Source organism: Bos indicus, chromosome 8 (assembly GCF_029378745.1).
Source record: "Bos indicus isolate NIAB-ARS_2022 breed Sahiwal x Tharparkar chromosome 8, NIAB-ARS_B.indTharparkar_mat_pri_1.0, whole genome shotgun sequence".
NCBI lineage: Eukaryota > Metazoa > Chordata > Mammalia > Artiodactyla > Bovidae > Bos > Bos indicus.
The window spans coordinates 47,881,268-47,899,412 of record NC_091767.1 but is presented as its reverse complement, the minus strand read 5'-3'; the positions used below and the strand labels follow the sequence as shown (position 1 = coordinate 47,899,412).

At 37.6% G+C, this 18,145-nt stretch overlaps 1 protein-coding gene across 2 annotated transcripts in view; it reads left to right on the top strand.

Moving 5' to 3' along the window:
- The window catches only part of CEMIP2 (cell migration inducing hyaluronidase 2), an 81,398-nt gene that overhangs the window by 49,696 nt on the left and 13,557 nt on the right, over nucleotides 1-18,145 (top strand). For both annotated transcript variants that reach the window (XM_070794653.1, XM_019966058.2), the window contains exons 13-19: nucleotides 713-844; nucleotides 2,471-2,506; nucleotides 3,237-3,392; nucleotides 5,866-6,043; nucleotides 8,546-8,761; nucleotides 12,823-13,031; nucleotides 16,771-16,953. In XM_070794653.1, the coding sequence (XP_070650754.1) occupies nucleotides 713-844; nucleotides 2,471-2,506; nucleotides 3,237-3,392; nucleotides 5,866-6,043; nucleotides 8,546-8,761; nucleotides 12,823-13,031; nucleotides 16,771-16,953 (1,110 nt within the window). The remainder of the gene's footprint in view (nucleotides 1-712; nucleotides 845-2,470; nucleotides 2,507-3,236; nucleotides 3,393-5,865; nucleotides 6,044-8,545; nucleotides 8,762-12,822; nucleotides 13,032-16,770; nucleotides 16,954-18,145) is intronic.

Here is an 18,145-nt window from a genome sequence, read left to right as displayed (position 1 = left end):
ATAACTGCTCCTTTGTTCTCTGTATCTGTGAATCTCTTTCTTTTTTGTTACATTCGTTTTATTTTTTAGATTACACATATAAGTGATAATGTGGAGCATTTGTTTGTCTTTCTTTGTCTGACATATTTCACTAAGCACAATACCTTCTAGGTCCATCCACATCACAGATGGCAAAATTTCATTTTTTATGGCTGAGTAATATTCTATAAATATAATCTCTTTTAAATTTAGGCATTTTATAGACATTGAACTCAGATTTCCCTCTATATCTAAAACATTTCACCAGCACACAACTCAAATAATACTCTGGTTCACAGATATGTATGTTGGAATATATGATTAATTTACTCAGTAAGTTTATTTTAATGTCATGTAACTTAAAAATTTGTGAAAACATGCTGTATTTCTTACTTTGAGGTTTTTGTTTATTTTTGAAATGCTTTTAGTGCTTGGAATATTCTGTAATGTCCACTCTATAAGATAAATTGATGAAAAACAAATACGAAATCAGTTTTCTGCAAATTTGTGATTTTTTTTTCAGTATTTTAAATGTAGATATTAAGTTGTATCTTGGTTTTTTTGTCTTGTTTTGGTCAAGACAAAATCTTGAATCTTGTTTTTTGACACTTAAGCTTATAATTTTAAATAGCTGATTCCCATTGCCTTTTCATTACTCTTTAAAAGTGTCTTTTTTTTTTCTCCCAACCCTAAGGTTTCGGCCTCATCAGGATGGAGACCCTGAAAAGCCACGTGTTGCTGCTTTAATTGACAGGCTCATTGCTTTTAAAAATAATGACAACGGAGCTTGGGTTAGAGGAGGAGACATTGTTGTTCAGAATTCAGCGTGGGTATTCTCTATGAAGTTATTATCTGATGACACTGATGTATTTATTTTAAGACTATTTTTAAAAAACTCAGTAGACCGAAAGTACAGTGGTGGTTTCTGGAGTCATAGTATCATTACTAATAGACAGGACAAGCTCTGAGGAAGTATATTAACCGACTGCAAATGTTTGGAATCGTCTCATTCTGCTGCTGTTATTGGAACTAAACTTGTCTGGTGACATGAGAGCTTTTTGATGAGATTAAACAGAAACTGGGACTTTATATAACAAACATGGTCTATGTCAGAGAACTAAATAAAGATTTCGAAACTGCCTTCACTTTTTTCCTTCCTCTTGGAAACTCAGTTTCATGATGTTCTTCCACTGCCATTCAAAACAAAAGTTGAATTCCACCTTAATAAGTCTGTTGACTTATGTTTTAACATGACTTGAGGCAGTAAGCCTCTCACTTCTTTTCCATTTGTATACTTTTAGGAGAAGCCTGAGGTATGTCGAGCTAAGATTTGGTGTTCAGGAGTTTAGAAAAATGTTTTTTTCTGGCTGATACTGATATTAGTTGCTTGACATTTATCATGAAAAAACTGACACTGTATAAAATCTGTAGAAATAATTTGGAATTAATATTGAAAAGTTTTGAAGAAAATACTATGATCTAATTGATAAAAATTAGTCATTCCTTGGTATTCATGGGGGATCAGTTTCAGGACCCCAATGGGTACTAAAATCTTGACTCTCAAGATCCTTATATAAAATGTCATAGTATTCAGTATTTGCATATAACCTATACACATCCTTCTGTACACTTTAAATCATCTCTAGAGTACTTATTATACTCAAGACTGTAAATGCTACCTAAATAGTTGTAAATACAATGTAAATGCTATGTAAATAGTTTCCAGCACTAGAAAAAATTTTGCTTTTTGGAGTTTTCTGGGATTTAAAAAAATATTTCTTATTCACAGTTGGTTGAATCTGTGGATACAGAACACACAGATATGGGAGCCAACCTAATGATAAAAATTGTAAATATAGGTTTTTAACACATATTCTCTTTGGGCTTCTCTGGTGGCTCAGATGGTAAAGAATCTGCCTGTAATGCAGGAGACCTGGGTTTGATCCCTGGATTGGGAAGATCCCCTGGAGAAAGGATGTCTACCCACTTCAGTATTCTTGCCTGGAAAATTCCATGGACAGAGGAGCCTGGTGGGCTATAGTCCATGAGGTTGCAAAGAGTCGGACACGACTGAGTGGCTAACACTTTCACTTTTCATGTGCTCTTTACTCTGTGCCAGACGCTGTTCTAAATAGTTGAAATGAATTAGCATTTTAATGCTCAGATATCCTATGAGGAAGCTTATAGTGTTATTTCAGCCTTTAGGTGAGAAAACTGAGGGACACACAAGTAACTTGCCCAAGGTCACACAGCTAGTAATTGGCAAAGCTGAGATTCAAACCAGGTGCCTTTACCGTGGAGACTATGCTTTTAGTCATTGGAAAGTGAAATTTTTGTGTGGTCTTGGAGAATAAATATTATTGGAACTTCTTGGATTTTATGACAATTAAATATTGAGAGAATTACTTCTTACATGATGTGATAAATTAAAATGTTCCTTCATTCTCTTTAGATTTGCAGACAATGGAATAGGACTGACCTTTGCCAGGTTTGTAATTACTTAAAAAATATTTATCTGTTTATTTTAAAGTTGTAAGGTAAAATAACCTTGATTTTTTTTTTTTTGAATAGCACAGGAATGCTGTATCATTTATTAACATTAAAAAAATAGCACTCACTTCTTGATGCCACTAGAGGGCCAAAAATACATTTTTATTGATTAATTGAATTCACACCAAAGTAGGTTGCTCTAGCTGGAATTGCACAGAAGGATAGGCCCATCACATTTTTTGCTTAGAAGAAAACCCTTGAGCTTTCGATTAAAGATCTTAAAAAGCAAGGGAATAAAGAGGAAAGGAGTAAAAGTTGGCAGCAGATTAAATATTTTCTTTCTTAAAAGTTGGTCTCATTTCACAATGGTCCTTAAGAACTGAACTTTTTATGTTACATATTTTTCCCCAGATAACAGTTACTCTCATGCCCATCTTAAACATGTTTGTCATCTCCTTGTATTCAGGGCAAGTTTATTCTCCTCATTTGCAATATTGTTGCTTGAGACTAAAATAATTAGTTGTTGCTGCTAAATTAAATCTCATTTGTTTAAGTCTAATTTCCAAACCACATATTAATTTATAAGAGGTATATTCACAATTTAGAGGCACCTTTTGATGACTCGCTAATATGTATTTAAGAAGCTGCTGGCAACTTTGAAAATTTTTAGGTTTTTAAGGTTATAGCTTGCCTTCCTGTGTGATTAATGATTATTCTTATTTTAACAGTGATGGAAGCTTCCCAAGTGATGAAGGTTCCAGCCAAGAGGTATCTGAATCTCTCTTTGTTGGGGAGAGCAGGAATTACGGCTTTCAGGGTGGTCAGAACAAGTATGTAGGCACTGGAGGGATAGACCTGAAGCCTCGGACATTACCTAGGAACAGGTGAGCATTGCTGTATCAGAGGAATGTTACCTTTAAACAATGAATGAAGCTCTAACCCTTAAAAATGTTTCCATAATAATCCTGAATGGATTCCCACTGTAACACTTTTCCCACCGTATTTTTTATTATTAAAATGATTCATGTTATTATTGCTATTTCTATTGTATGTATTATCCTCTGGGATTCTGGAGCATTAACTATTAAACATTATATGTAGATGTCATTATCAATTTTATGGGGCTTCCCTCAGTGGTAAAGAATCCACTTGCAATGTGAAAGCTCTGGGTTTGATCCCTGGATCAGGAAGATCCCCTGAAGAAGGGAGTAGCTACCCACTCCAGTATTCCTTCCCCGGAAATTCCTTGGACAGAGAAGCCTGACCGGCTATGGTCCACGGGGTTGCAAGAGTCGGACATGACGTAGCAACTAAACCACCACATCAGTTTTATAATGAAGGAAACTATCCTGTTTATCCTTTTTGGATAAAGTCTTATGTAAGCTGGTAGTTGTTTTTTTTTTTTTTCCTTTCTTGAGCCACAGAAAGTCACCAAACCATAAACTATGGACATCAAATCAGTTTTTCCTTAATATGGTGATGTTAGTTTTAAGAAATAGCCACTGGAAAAAAGAAATTACTTATTGAAAAGAGTCCTAGAAAATCAGTTGATAGATGCCAACGCTGACTCAAAACCTAACTAGCTGTATAATTAACAGTATTTCAGATGTTGAAAGGGTATGGGGTAGACTTTTGGCATGTTTTCTGTCAAAATAATCACAGTCATTAAACTAGTACTTAGCACTATAAAGATTCTTCAGAACTTTTGGGAAACTATTACCTAATTAGTCAGCTTTGAGACACAGTTTAGAGTTGTCGTCATTTTACTTGTAAGAAAACCAGGTAGAGAAAAATTAGTGTTCTAAAGTCCTTACATCAGAGCTAATGTCAGATTTCATTAAGCATCAGTCCCCTTAAAGCTATCCACTGTGTCTGGATATTGGGCTAGGACGGGTCAGCGGGGTAAGGCAAACAGACAGGTGACTTTAAGGGACAGGTGGTGAATATTGGCCAAAGGGCTTAACTAGCTTCTAGCAAAGGGCAGCCTATCCTTGGCCCTATCCTGTGCTTATTGTTGGGAAATACTAAACATCTTTACTACATGCTACACTACATGTAGAACTTCTTTTAGTCAGACCATGGAAGCCACTAGGAAAGGAACTTCATGGATTTTTAATAGTTAACATTTATTAAATGTTTATTATGTATCAGGCCCTGTTCTGAATATTTTATTATTCAGTTAATCCTTGTAAGCCTGGTGAGGTAGGTGTTGTCATCGTCCTGCTTTATAAATGAATAACTTACTAAAAGTAGCTAATGTGGGACTCAAAACCTGTTAGTTTGGCTTCAGTGCTCTGCTCTTCACAATTAAGCCAAAGCTGTCTCTTCTAATATGTAAATTAAAGGGGAAAAAAAAAGCTGTATTAGTTGGGTATGGGCTGCAGTAAAATGGTGGGCAATTCAATTTCATTATTTTTATTTTACATTGGCCTCCAATTTTACTTCAAAATGCTGTTGCTTCTGAGCTAGCAAGGGATTTTTTAAACAGATTGCTGGTTGGTCAATGGGCCTAATTTTTATTTTACTGTATCTTTGCAGCCTTTTCTATGGCAGAGGACCATTTTGCTATATATTCTTGGATACACAAAGATAGGCATAGATTTTTAACCAGATTATTTGACTTTTTTGGTAGTGTTTATGATTTTTTATTGCAAAACACTGCCAAGTCGTAAACTAATTAGTTGCTATAGAAGTCCTCTGCAATGCCATTAAAAAACGTAATAGGGGAAAAAACCTAAGGGATCCAGAATATTATGGGTTTTGTACATTAATTATGGTTAATAACATATGATTAGTAAGTTAAGGAGCTTATGTTTGGACAGAAAGGAGTAAAATGAATAAAATGAATTTCTCAATCTAGCTATAGTAAGCCTTGCAGACTTGTACTTTTAAGTATATCATTTCTCCTTATTACTGTCATTTAGTGGCTTGAAAGGAGGTCTCTCTGATTAAGCACAGATTTGTCTTCTTGTGCTAGAGATTTCGGAATTAAAGCTAAATGGTATGATTTATCAAAGAAAAGATCTTAACTGAGTTGATTCAAGGAAGGCAGTCACCTCTTGGAGAGGCCTTCACTGTATCCTAAATAGCATCTCTGTCCTACTCAATTCTATTCTATTCCTATGTCTTTTGTTTTCTTATGGTCTTATCTGAAGTTACCCATTATGTTTTTGTTTGCCTTTCTCACTGCAGTATAGGTTTCATTAGATTGGAGATCTTGCTTCATTAGCACTGTATCCTAGAATTGTACTCAGTGTATATGGGATATTTAACAGTATTTATGAAACAAATATGTAAGTGAAATGCTGTTAAACAGATGGGCCCATATGCATTAAACAAAATTTTGTATTTCAACAGGACATTTCCAATTAGAGGCTTTCAGATCTATGATGGGCCCATTCATCTCACCAGGTGCACTTTCCAAAAATATGTGCCAACTTTAGATAGATATACCAGTGCTATTGGCTTCCTCATGAAGAATTCCTGGCAGATAACCCCTAGAAATAACATCTCCTTCGTGAAGTTTGGTCCACATGTAAGTACGTTCTTATGGTTCCTATACAGTGACTATGGTACCAAGTGGAGGGATGGCACATTTCCAGAGAAAGAAACACAAAGATGGGATTTGCACTGAGTTTTTAGGCTTAGGAGGCGAATCCTATGCAAGAGTAACTCCTGATTTCAGGTACTCTGTCCTGCTGAGTTTAGGATGAGAACAGAAGTCCCATGTGACCTAGAGTATTTTTGATATCAACAAAGGGAGAATGACTTAATGTGATGATCACTGGTGGGAATTGTAGAATTTCATAGGAATAAGAGGACGTATGATTTTGGGGAATTCAGTATAATAATCCATAAAGAGATTTGGGTTTTACCTGGTATTTTACTTTTCTGAGATTATTCTTCTGGGGAGCTGGAGAACAAAAGATTGGGAAAGAAGAGAAATACTGGGGTGATAGGAAACAAATTGGGTTATTTCTGATATAAACTATTGGAATATTTTTATGAAGATTGCAAAAAAGACTTAGAAATAACTGTTTACAATATAGTAGGCCACAGAACCAGAGAAGGCGATGGCACCCCACTCCAGTACTCTTGCCTGGAAAATCCCATGGACGGAGGAGCCTGGTGGGCTGCAGTCCATGGGGTCGCCAAGAGTTGGACACGACTGTGTGACTTCACTTTCACTTTTCACTTTCATGCGTTGGAGAAGGAAATGGCAACACACTCCAGTATTCTTGCCTGGAGAATCCCAGAGACGGGGAAGCCTGGTGGGCTTCCGTCTAAGGGGTCGCACAGAGTCAGACACAACTGAAGCGACTTAGCAGCAGCAGGCCACAGAAATCGTTTTCTCAGTAGCTTCACCAGTACCCTCCTTACCATCAATACATAGGCCAATCTGATTATATACCCCCAGCCTCTTCCCATCTTGCCACTTCAAAGATGACAGTGGTGTAGAGATTGAGTCTCAGACCATCTTGCTTTCTGCTCCCACAGGCAGCCACAATTGTAAAGTGACTCATAGTTTTGTCGTTCATGTCCATAGGCAAACTCTGTGGTTCCCCAGTTTAAAAGAGAACTTAGGTTAGTTTATCAAAGTCTATAACTGGTTTTTGTGAATAGACGAGGCATGGAGCAGAGGCACAGGGGCAAACTGATTGGTTCTCATCTAGACTGCATAACTCCAGGGGAAGAGGAAGAGCTACACTGTGGACAGGGCTGGATGTAAATAGGGTGGGTCTTGGATTGCCTCTCCATTGTGGAGGTTGGCAGCTCACTTACAGCCTGGATGTTCACTCCATACATTGAGTTTAGTGATCACTGACATGGTCATACTTAAAAATCAGTTTTTAGATGTTGCATTTGTTGTAGAGTTAGAGTTCTCGCAGCCTAAGAGAATCCATGCTGTTTAAGGCCAGTGTTTCATCAGCCTGGAATTTTCTAGGTGCTGATGCTCTGGAACCATTTGTGAAGGGTATGTTCCGCAAATTTGTTCTTCCTAAAAAGATGGAGAATATGTCCTAGACTTTAAGATTTAACCATGGGAGGTATAAGTGAAGAGAGAAAAGAGTCTAGAACTAAGGACTTAGAACCATTTGTCCTACACATCACTGACTTTCCATTGAGTTGCTTATCATTTAGATGTTCAGTTGATTTTAAAACTTGCCAGGGCAATGAGTGCATAAAAGCATCATAAGGTGTATTTGCATGGTTTGAATAACATTAGCCTGGTGGGCTACAGTCCATGGGGTCGCAGAGAGTCAAACACAACTGAAGCAACTTAGCACGCACTGAAAGATTATAAATTATGTAACCTGTAGCCTGCTTTGTAGCTAGCTATGTACTATGTGTTTGATAAAGGTATTGAATTAATGTTACCTGACATGAAAATTACTGAGCTGGACTTAGTCTGTGTTGAGGAGGGGAAAAAAATAACAGACACCTTTCAACAGGTTCTAATGAGTCCAATGGTCAGGCAACCATACCAAGACAATATTTAGACTGTTTCAGTTTGGAACTGTACTTATTTTTTGGTGACAGGAGTCATTCACAAGTTAACTAAAACATTTGAAGTAAAATGAAATGATTAGCTTAGGAGATCAAACTTGTAATATATTTTAATTTAATTGAGGTGTAATTTGCATACAGGGACATGCAGAGATCTTAAATGAAAAGTTTTTAAGTTTTAACAAATACCTTGACTACATAGTTCCTCTTTCCACAACTATTCTGGTTTCTGTTACCATGAATTCGTTTTATCTGGGGAACAGGTAATCAAGTTGAAAAAAGGGAAAACATCAAAGATGAAGTTGAAAGCTTGCTGCAGAAACTAAGGCTTCAGGAAGTTTTTTTTTTCTGTTCAAGTCATAATTAATAAAAAATGTTGGTTGACAACTATGCTGTGTCTCAGAACTGCATAGTCTTTAAGGTTTTATAATGAATTGTAATGAATATGAAGTTGGGTTCTTGCAGGGGATGCTGGGTACCATGGCAGCAGCCCTCATTGTAGGATGTCCTTGTTTTTCATCGCTGTTAGGTCTCTCTTAATGTATTCTTTGGAAAGCCTGGTCCCTGGTTTGAAGACTGTGAGCTAGATGGTGATAAGAACTCCATATTCCACGACATTGATGGCTCTGTGACGGGATACAAGGATGCTTATGTGGGAAGAATGGACAACTACCTGATCCGCCATCCAAGCTGTATAAACGTGACCAAATGGAATGCAGTGGTGTGCAGTGGGAGCTATGCCCAGGTAGGCCAGAATGCATTGTCTGATCCCCGCCCCCCAGCTCCTGACAGCACTGTTTCTGTGAGGAGTACTCTTCAGATCTTCTGGCTGATGGATACTTCTCAAAGCATGATATTCTTTTTTTTAAAGCGGTTAAAAAAAAGAAAAATTTCATTAGAAATCATAGACTCATAGAATTTGATTTAAAGTTCCCCCACTACAAACCAATTTAAAAGTGGAAAAGTGAGCCCAAGAGAAGTAGGATTAATTTGCACTTGGTTAAATATGGTTGGGAGATAGTTGGGGTGAGAAACCATATTTCCTGAGTCTTAGGCCAGGTTTTCTGGCCATGCTACAGCTATGCCCCCTGAGAAGGCATTTTATTCTTTGCTTTTAGGGTTACTGATGCTAAGTTGCTTCAGTTGTGTCCAACTGTTTGCGACCCTATGGACTGTAGCCCATCAGGCTCCTCTGTCCATGGGATTCTCCAGGCAAGAATATTGAAGTGGGTTGCCATTTTCTCCTCCAGGGGATCTTCTCAACCTAGGGATTGAACCCGTGTCTCTTACAGCTCCTGTATTGGCAGGTGGGTTCTTTACCACGAGTGCTACCTGGGAAGCCCTTCAGAGTTATTATCTCTATTTATCTCTAAATTAGGGAATCTAGCTTGTGAGGCAGAATATCAGTAGGTCACATGGAAAGTAATATATTCTCAGAAACAGAGTTGGGAATTGGAAATAAGTGGACAAGGAAGGAATTCAAGGAAATTCTGCAAATCATAATGTATCTATGAAAATATGAAGGAGATGCTATAGATTGGGAAACACGTCTTTGAAAACATTAAGCTAGTGTGCATTTATTAACTGGATGCCAAGTATAAGAGGATGGAATACTTTGGGAGGTATAATGTTCAGAAAATAGATGCTGGAACTAGACCACATGGCTTTGAATCCTGGCTCTGTTATTTTCTTAAATACGAGATGCGTAAGTTAATTAGCTGCTCTGTGCCTCTGCACAGTGAGGATAATATTAGTTTCTTTCATATGTGGCTGTTGTGAAGATAGAATGCATGAGTACTGATAATACATTTCACCCATGGCCTGGCACATAGTGAAGTGCTTGCTGCAATTAGTATTATTTGAAGAACAGGGCTCTAAGTTGCAAAGATGATTTTAATAGTGACATTTTGGATGGATAGAAGATTGCAGAATGAAGGTACCAGTTGCCCAGAATTTTGAAGAGAGCAGAATTTTGTTTCCATATTTTAGACAATTACATAGTCATATTTAATAATAAATGTTGAGGGAGATAAAAGAATAAAGGAAAAGGATAACTGGAGCATGAGGAGGAGAATTAGAGGAAGAGCAAGGTATTCTCCAAGGCAGACTGGGCTCTGATAGTCTCAAAGGCAAGAAAGAAGCCTCACTTGCTGATGTGCTGCTGAATTCTCTTATTTGTAGGATGGGTTTTTCCTGGGGAAGGACCAGTTTGGTGATGGAGTACCTTTGCTGAACTCTGGCTACTTTACCCATCAAGTGTGTGTTTGTGGCGCCAGCTTTTCAATTTCTTGAGCCCCTGGAGTCTTATGGTTTCTGCCATTTAATAAGCCTTCTGTAGTGGGAGTTTCTTATAGCAGATTTCTTTATTAATCTTCAGACTTTGAATCATCATTGTTAAAGAATGCTATGATTCTTAAAAATAAAAAAACAGCTTCAAAAAGATTCTCATCAATAGACAAGACAAAGGGCTTAAGAGGGATAAAGATTAGAGAGATTTTTCTGGTTTATTTTAATGGAATACTAGCTTCTTTGTTGTGGGATTTCTCATCCCCATGGGAGCAAGAAGAATCATATTTGCCTGAGTTCCAGGAAGGACCAGGGAAGGATGGAGAATTAATTATAGTAAAAAATAAAGAAGAAAAGAATGTGGTTAAAAATGTGATTTATTTTTTCATTCATTTTATTCTTAACCAGATTTGCCCTCTAAAATTAAGTAGACTCATTAATGCCTAAGAAGATGTAGAAATTCGAGAATTAAAAATAAGAAGCTTTTAAATTCTTTAATAGCTACAGTTGTAGTTAAATTGCTAGCCATGTGTATTCAAAGGTACATGTATCTGTTTGTCTTTCTGAACCTGGTATGTACTCACTAATGAAGACTTTATATTTTATTTTAAATGTCTCCATAATTTGGATTTGATATACTTGAGAATGTGAACCTGATACTTCTGTCTTACAAAGCAAAGTATTAATTCTATTTTTTTGTTGTTTTTGTTTGTTTAATCCTGCCCATGAGGCTCTGGGAATGGTAAGATAGAAATTTTCTCCTGGGGATTTGAAATTTGGGCTGGGAGCCCAGATCTACAGCCATTTGTTGTTCCTTGGATGATATATAATACTGTATGTTTTTAGCAAAAATTAGAAACAAGTGGATCTCAAGATAGAATAATCATTATTTAGCTATTTGTAAATATTTTTAATGGAATGTCTGCTTTTCGCTGACCCAAGGATAAAGGTCCTCAAGAAGAAAGGTGGTATCATAAGGAGCATGCTGTGCTGTGCTGTGCTTAGCCGCTCAGCCGTGTCCGACTCTTTGCGACCCCATGGACTGTAGCCCGCCAGGCACCTCTGTCCATGGGAATTCTCCAGGCAAGAAGACTGGAGTGGGTTGCCATGCCCTTCTCCAGGGGATCTTCCCAATGCAGGGATTGAGCCCGGGTCTCCCACATTGCAGGCAGATTCTTTACTGACTGAGCCACCAGGGAAGCCCAAGAATACTGGAGTGGGTAGTCTGCCCTTTCTCCAGGAGATCTTCCTGACCCAGAAATTGAACCAGGGTCTCCTGCATTGCAGGCGAATTCTTTACCAGCTGAGCTATCAGGGAAGCCCTCATAAGGAGCATGTGCCACCTCAAATCTTTGGATTTGGAAGAAGGCAGGTTATAGATATGTGTTTGGGGTTGGGTGTGTATTTTATTATATTTTATATATGACCTTTATATAACCTATTATTGGGTTGGCCAAAAAGTTCATTTGGGTTTTTCTGTTGCAACATAATGAAAAAACCCTGAAAGAACTTTTTGGTCAACCCAATGTAATGAAGTACAGGTCACATATAAACATTTAAATAAACAATAAGTAAATATAATATATTAAACATATATATTTAAATGAAGACAATCAGTCTCAAACTATGTATTTCCTATCTATATTTTAATCTTTACATGGTGTCATTAGAGAAGAGTTATATCAAAATAGTCAAACACAAATCAAAGTTAAGACTTCCTGGCTCAAAGAATTTATAATTAAGGAATCACTATGGACAAAACTGTGGAAAAGAGAAACAGAAAACAGAGAAGTTGTGTGGATTAAATGCAGCATTCTGCAGATGTTTCGATACTTCTGGGGAATTCTGTTACAGATGCAGATTTGTTTTAGGAAATTGTTCTGAGGTTGTTCCTTGGAGGATGCATTTGGGAAAGATTTTGTTTTGGTGTAGCATGGGGCCCAAATGCCACTGGAATAAACCCAGAGCTTTCAAATTTGCCTCAGTTTAATATGTTTTTCCAGTTTTTGCAGAACACTTTATAACTTTTTTTTTAATGGGTGAAAAATGACTTCTTGGGCTGATGCAGGTCATGGAAAATCGAAAGCCAAAGCTCTAAGATATTTTAAATTTCCACCTCTTATTTCAGAGGAAAGCCTTTCAGATTTAACTAGAGGGTATCAGTTTTCACATTAATTTACTAATTTTTTATATGTGTGTACTTCAGATTGAGGGATTTCTTTGACAAGCTATGTAAACCACAAAGGTTTTATATTCTGATGAATAAGCTGGCCTGTTGTGGAAGAGATGATGAAGATCTTGGCTAGCAGAACACATGGTCTGTTTTTACCATTTCAGTTTAAGTAGGCTTCATTGTAAGTGGAGCTTAGGATGAAGTTGGCTACTACTCATTTTTGTCTGGCACAGATCATAGAATCTCTCTTTTGAAAGTAGAGACACTTGACTTTTGCTGGAAATGTTTTTTTTTTAGCTATTTAAATTTTCATTCTCTTTTCTTTAATTCTTAATTATTTTTTGAAGGTCTATGTGCAGACATGGAGCACTCCGAATCTGACTATGACCATCACACGAGATGAGTATCCAGACTACCCTATGGTGCTCCGAGGAATTAACCAGAAGGCAGCTTTCTCACAGTACCAGCCTGTGATCATGCTGGAGAAGGGCTACACCATCCACTGGAATGGGCCAGCACCCAAGATTGCTTTTCTATACCTCATAAACTTCAACAAGTATGCTTTTGTTACCGTTATTTCAAATAGTTGAGCAAGTAGTAATTTAGTGGAGAGAAATAATAGCCGATCTCCTTTGTAGCAAGTAAAGAATGCCGGCTTTACGTACTTTGTTCCTCCTGTGGAAAGGCTATATATGTTATATTGATGGACTTAAGGGATTATATAGGTTAAATCCTCTCCTTTTAAAAGCATGTATTTTTCTCTATGGCCAAGGTATTTTGTGCAGAAAGCCATTTAAGATTTTTTTTTTTTTTTGCTGTGCCACGTGGCTTTTCTGTGGAAATGTGGGATCTTAGTTCCTCCCCAGGGACCGAACCTGGGCCCTCAGCACTGGTGAGAGCACCAGTCTTAACCACTGGCCTGGCAGAGAATTCCCCAACAGTAGATTTTAATACTGTATGCTGAATACTTGAATTCTCCGTAGCTGGGATAGGAAGACATTTTTATCTGGTGTTCCAGCTGAGCACTTGGTTACCTAGAAAGTAAAAAAGTTTTTGAGGCCAAATTTAGACTTGACAGAAGAGAGTGGTATGATTGATTATTCATGTCATCAGTGGGCACGGAGTGGAAAATTGTGGCATGAATGCCAGATACTTTGCACCTCTGCCTGTATGTGAAAGCATCTTTCTATTTCCTCTTGACTTCTCAATTGTCTGCTCTCATAGTATTACTTTTTTTTTATAGTATCACTTTTAATCAAGACCTCTGTTTATTTATTTAATTAATTTATTATTTAATTTATTTAAATGTTTACTGTGTGCCAGTTGATATAAGGATGACCAAGAGAAATACTTGTCCTTTAGAAACTCACAGTATACAGGTAGAATAAAATTTAAGTAAATAAGCCAGTACTATTATTTTAATGGACAAAGGATAAGAGCAATTATTCTGCATAAGGGAGTTGGGCCAGGCTACACTGAGGAAGTGACAGTAAGTGATCATTTTGTTACAAAAGCAGCAGAGTCGGTAAAGGGCTAGTTCTGCTCAAAGACTGATGTATTTATTGATTGCGGTGGGAGCCTAGGTTAGGGGAGTGATAGAGATGAGACTAGAAACCAGAGCTGGGACTATCTAGATATGTGTGGTGGTTAAACCATGGGACTCCATGAAACTGCTCAGATATGTCCCTGAAAAATTGAAATGGTTTGTTTACCTGATTGATCATAAACCTTGACTTGTCAGAACTCTCTTAAAGTACTAACTGAAATGAACAGAAATGGACATAGATCATATAGGAATTCGCCTCTAAGTAGGGCACTTTAAAGAGTGGCTGAACATACTGTAGATGCTCTTATTCTGAGATGTTAGGCCTCTGGCATATGCTCTAAACTGAACCACTACTGTTTTCCTGTAATACTTGTTGCTGCCAAAGAACTGCACCTTCACTTACTAAGTCAACCAAGACAGAAAAGGAAAACAAACTCTCAGGACTCATCTTTGGCTCTTTCTTTTCTCTCATTTCTCCATCCTATTAGTGGCCAAGCCTGGTTGGTCCTGTCTCCTTAATATTGTTCAAATCTCTTCACTCTTGCCACCCTCACTGCTTATGACTGAGTCATTATCATCTCACCTAGATCCCTGCAGCAGCCTCCTACTCGGTCTCCCCGTCTCCCCCCACTTCCAATCCTTGGCCCACATTGTGTCCAGGGTGTAGTTCTTTTTAAAAGCCAGTCTGATCATATCACTCCCGTCTGTGAGCTACCTAGAAGTCAATGAAAGAACAAATGATTGTCAGAGAGGGTGGGGGATACATGCCAAAGAGTGATCAGCAGTCCAAAAAGTTATAGCTGGCAGATTGTGAACCTGAGGGTGAGATATTACAGTCAAAAGGTAAACAGGGTTCTGTACATACCAAGCATAATTTTTTGAATAAATACTGAGCAAGTAAAAAACATTTTAAAGTGAAAAAAGGGCTGAGCCAGAAGTTTCAAAACTCCATATGGGCTTGAAATTCAGTCAGACTTTCCTTGTTTAATCATCTAAAAGTTTGTAAAAATTATATCATGGGCAGAGGCAAGAGGAGATGTAAGTTTTTTTTTCCCATGTTTAAGATAATTACAGAGAGATCATGGATTTTGTCATAGTGGCACTTTTGAAAATAACAGTTTAAAAGATATAAATCTATACTTATTGCACAAACTAAGAAAATGCAGAAAAACATAAAGAAAATTGCAATAACCTATAATTCTTCTAATCAAAGTAAGGCATTATAAATGTGTATAGGGTTCTCGTCTCTTTCCACCCTCAAAGGTTCTCTGAGTATATCTCATACCAAAATGTGTTTAACTATTCCATTCCCCCGTGAACATTTAGATTGTTTTTCTCCTGTCCCTCCTCTCCTTTTAGTATTACAAATAATACTGGATAGAACATTTTTCTTATTATTTTTGGTCTGTATTTCTAATTCTTTAGTGGGATTACTGAATGAAATTTGTGTGAACACTTTTAAACCCTCATTACATATTGTGGTAAAATTCTTTAGAATGATTAAAAAGTTCTGGAAATGAGTAGTGGTGATGGTTGTACAACCTTGTGAATGTACGTAATGCCACTAAACTGTAAAGTTAAAAATGTCTAACATGGCAAATTTTGTACTTCACCACAATTTAAAGAACATCAGAAAAAAGCAAATGATAAAAAAAGGAGAAATATTTTTAATGGTTTTCGAAGAGTATTAATTTTATATCCAAGAACATTAGGTAAGAAAAAACACTATTGCAATTTGGTAATATTATCAAAGACTTAAAAAATGCATATACCTTTGTCTCTAACAATTCTAAGGCTTCCCTGGTGGCTCAGTGGGAAAGAATCTGCCCACCAAGCAGGAACTGTGGGTTTGATCCCTGGGTTGGGAAGATCCTCTGGAGAAGGAAATGGCAACCCACTCCAGTATTCTTGCCTGCAAAATCCCACGAACAGAGGAGCCTGGTGGGTTACAGATACAACTTAGTGACTGAACAATAACAAAAACAGCAACTGGCAATTTTGCCACTAGGAATTTATCTTGCTGCTGCTAAGTTGCTTCAGTCGTGTCCGACTCTGTGTGACCCCATAGACGGCAGCCCATCAGGCTCCCCTGTCCCTGGGATTCTCCAGGCAAGAACACTGGAGTGGGTTGCCATTTCCTTCTCCAATGCATGAAAGTGAAAAGTGAAAAGTGAAAGTGAAGTCGCTCAGTCGTGTCCGACTCTTAGCGACCCCACGGACAGCAGCCCACCAGGCTCCTCCGTCCATGGGATTTTCCAGGCAAGAGTACTGGAGTGGGGTGCCATTGCCTTCTCCAGGAATTTATCCTAGTGTTATTATAAAAGATACAAATATATTTATGAATAAAAAAATCCTTTGGAAAACTTAGCAGCGTACATTTCCACAATCAGGCTATTAGTGTTTATTCCATCTTAGTGTACCCATTCCCAACCATCTCATTTAATTTTATTATCTGCTTACAGTATCTGAGTACATTTTATCCAACATCTATTCACATTCTCTGAAATCTTGTTGCAAACAAGATTTTTCTAAGCCATATCATTGTAAATATACGATGAGAGAAATCTGGGTAACGTGGAAAGGTGGATAACTTATGTGTGTTAGGGTTCAGGACTTTCATTGTTAGTGGCTCCATACACAGTAGAAATTTAAGAAGGAGAAGATCATGGCTGAAATTTACATATGCTGTAATACTCAAAGGATATTGGCTCAAATGTGGACTTGTGTTTTTATTGTCTCTCCTTTATAGGAATGACTGGATTCGAGTTGGTCTCTGCTATCCATCAAACACAAGTTTTCAGATTACCTTTGGCTTTTTACAGCGGCATAATGGCTCATTATCCAAAATGGAAGAGTATGAGCCTGTGCATTCGCTGGAGGAATTGCAGAAGAAGCAGTCTGAGAGGAAATTCTATTTTGACTCCAGCACGGGGTAATTCAGGGCAACCCATGAACGAAAATTTTTGCTGTTTTTCTTTAATGGTGAAATTACTAGTTCTTCAGTGTAACTAAGAATAGGCTGTGATGTGACGGCTAGTTAGAAAAGCAGCTGATGTGGGTAATTCTCTGCTTATCACCATTAGAGGTTTAAGAAGAACTAGAATGACTCATAATTACAGTTGGCAATAGGAATCGAGTGAGATGTTTGCCGTATACCTATTAAGGCAATTTAGAGAGAAAAATTATCCTTGTCAATAAAGAACCAGTAGGCCCAGTTGAAAATTAAAATAATGTTTTCCATAACAACTCTAAAGATGATTATTTCCATATGATATAGTTCATATTTTAGCAAAAGCTCATTTTTCTCTTCCTTTAAGGCTATCTCTCAAGTTGACCTTGGGTTTAAAAAAAAAACAAAACGCACTGTGTAACCATGGCATATTTGCTTTCAACTTTCTCTAGGCTGCATCTTTCCACTTTTTAATTCTAATCCTGTTCACCTGGGGTCCTGTTGGCTTTGTCTGCTTTTATCCAGTTACAGTCTCTCAGCCTTTGGGTTATGGTAGGCTTGATCTCCTGTACTCTTCCAGAAAGTAGCATGCTCCTCCAATATCCATTCCTTAAGCTGACATTTCTACTCCATACCATTGTCTAGGTACTATAAAGATACTCATGTAAATAAGATGCATTTCTTCTGCAAATTCACTGTCCACTGAAGGATGTGGGCATGTAAAGCAAGTAGTTAGAAGGTGAAAGGTTTAAATGCTGTAAGTCCTATAGCATGCCTTTTGAGATAATCTGCAAGTTCAGCCTTGGGTGGTCAGTGACACCCACGAGGGTAACATTGGGGCTAACTCTTGAGGAGTGAGTAGGAGGAGACGAGTAAGTGTTCCAAGAACAGTATGGATAAATGCATGGAGGCATGAAAAACATGGCATGACATGTTTGGGGAAAGAAAATTTTGGACTGAAGAGAAGGGTGGCAGGACTGACTGTGGGGGAATGAGGTTGGAGTTCACTCAATTGTCTTGTTAGCCTTTGGGTAAGAAGCAACTCATTTGCCCTCCAGGGCTGGTGCAGCAGCCAGTGTGATTAGCTTAAACCCTTTAGTATCATTTTCTCTTACTTTTAATTTCTAATTAACCTTTAAAAATCTAGTTGGAGTTTTATTCTATAGATGACAGA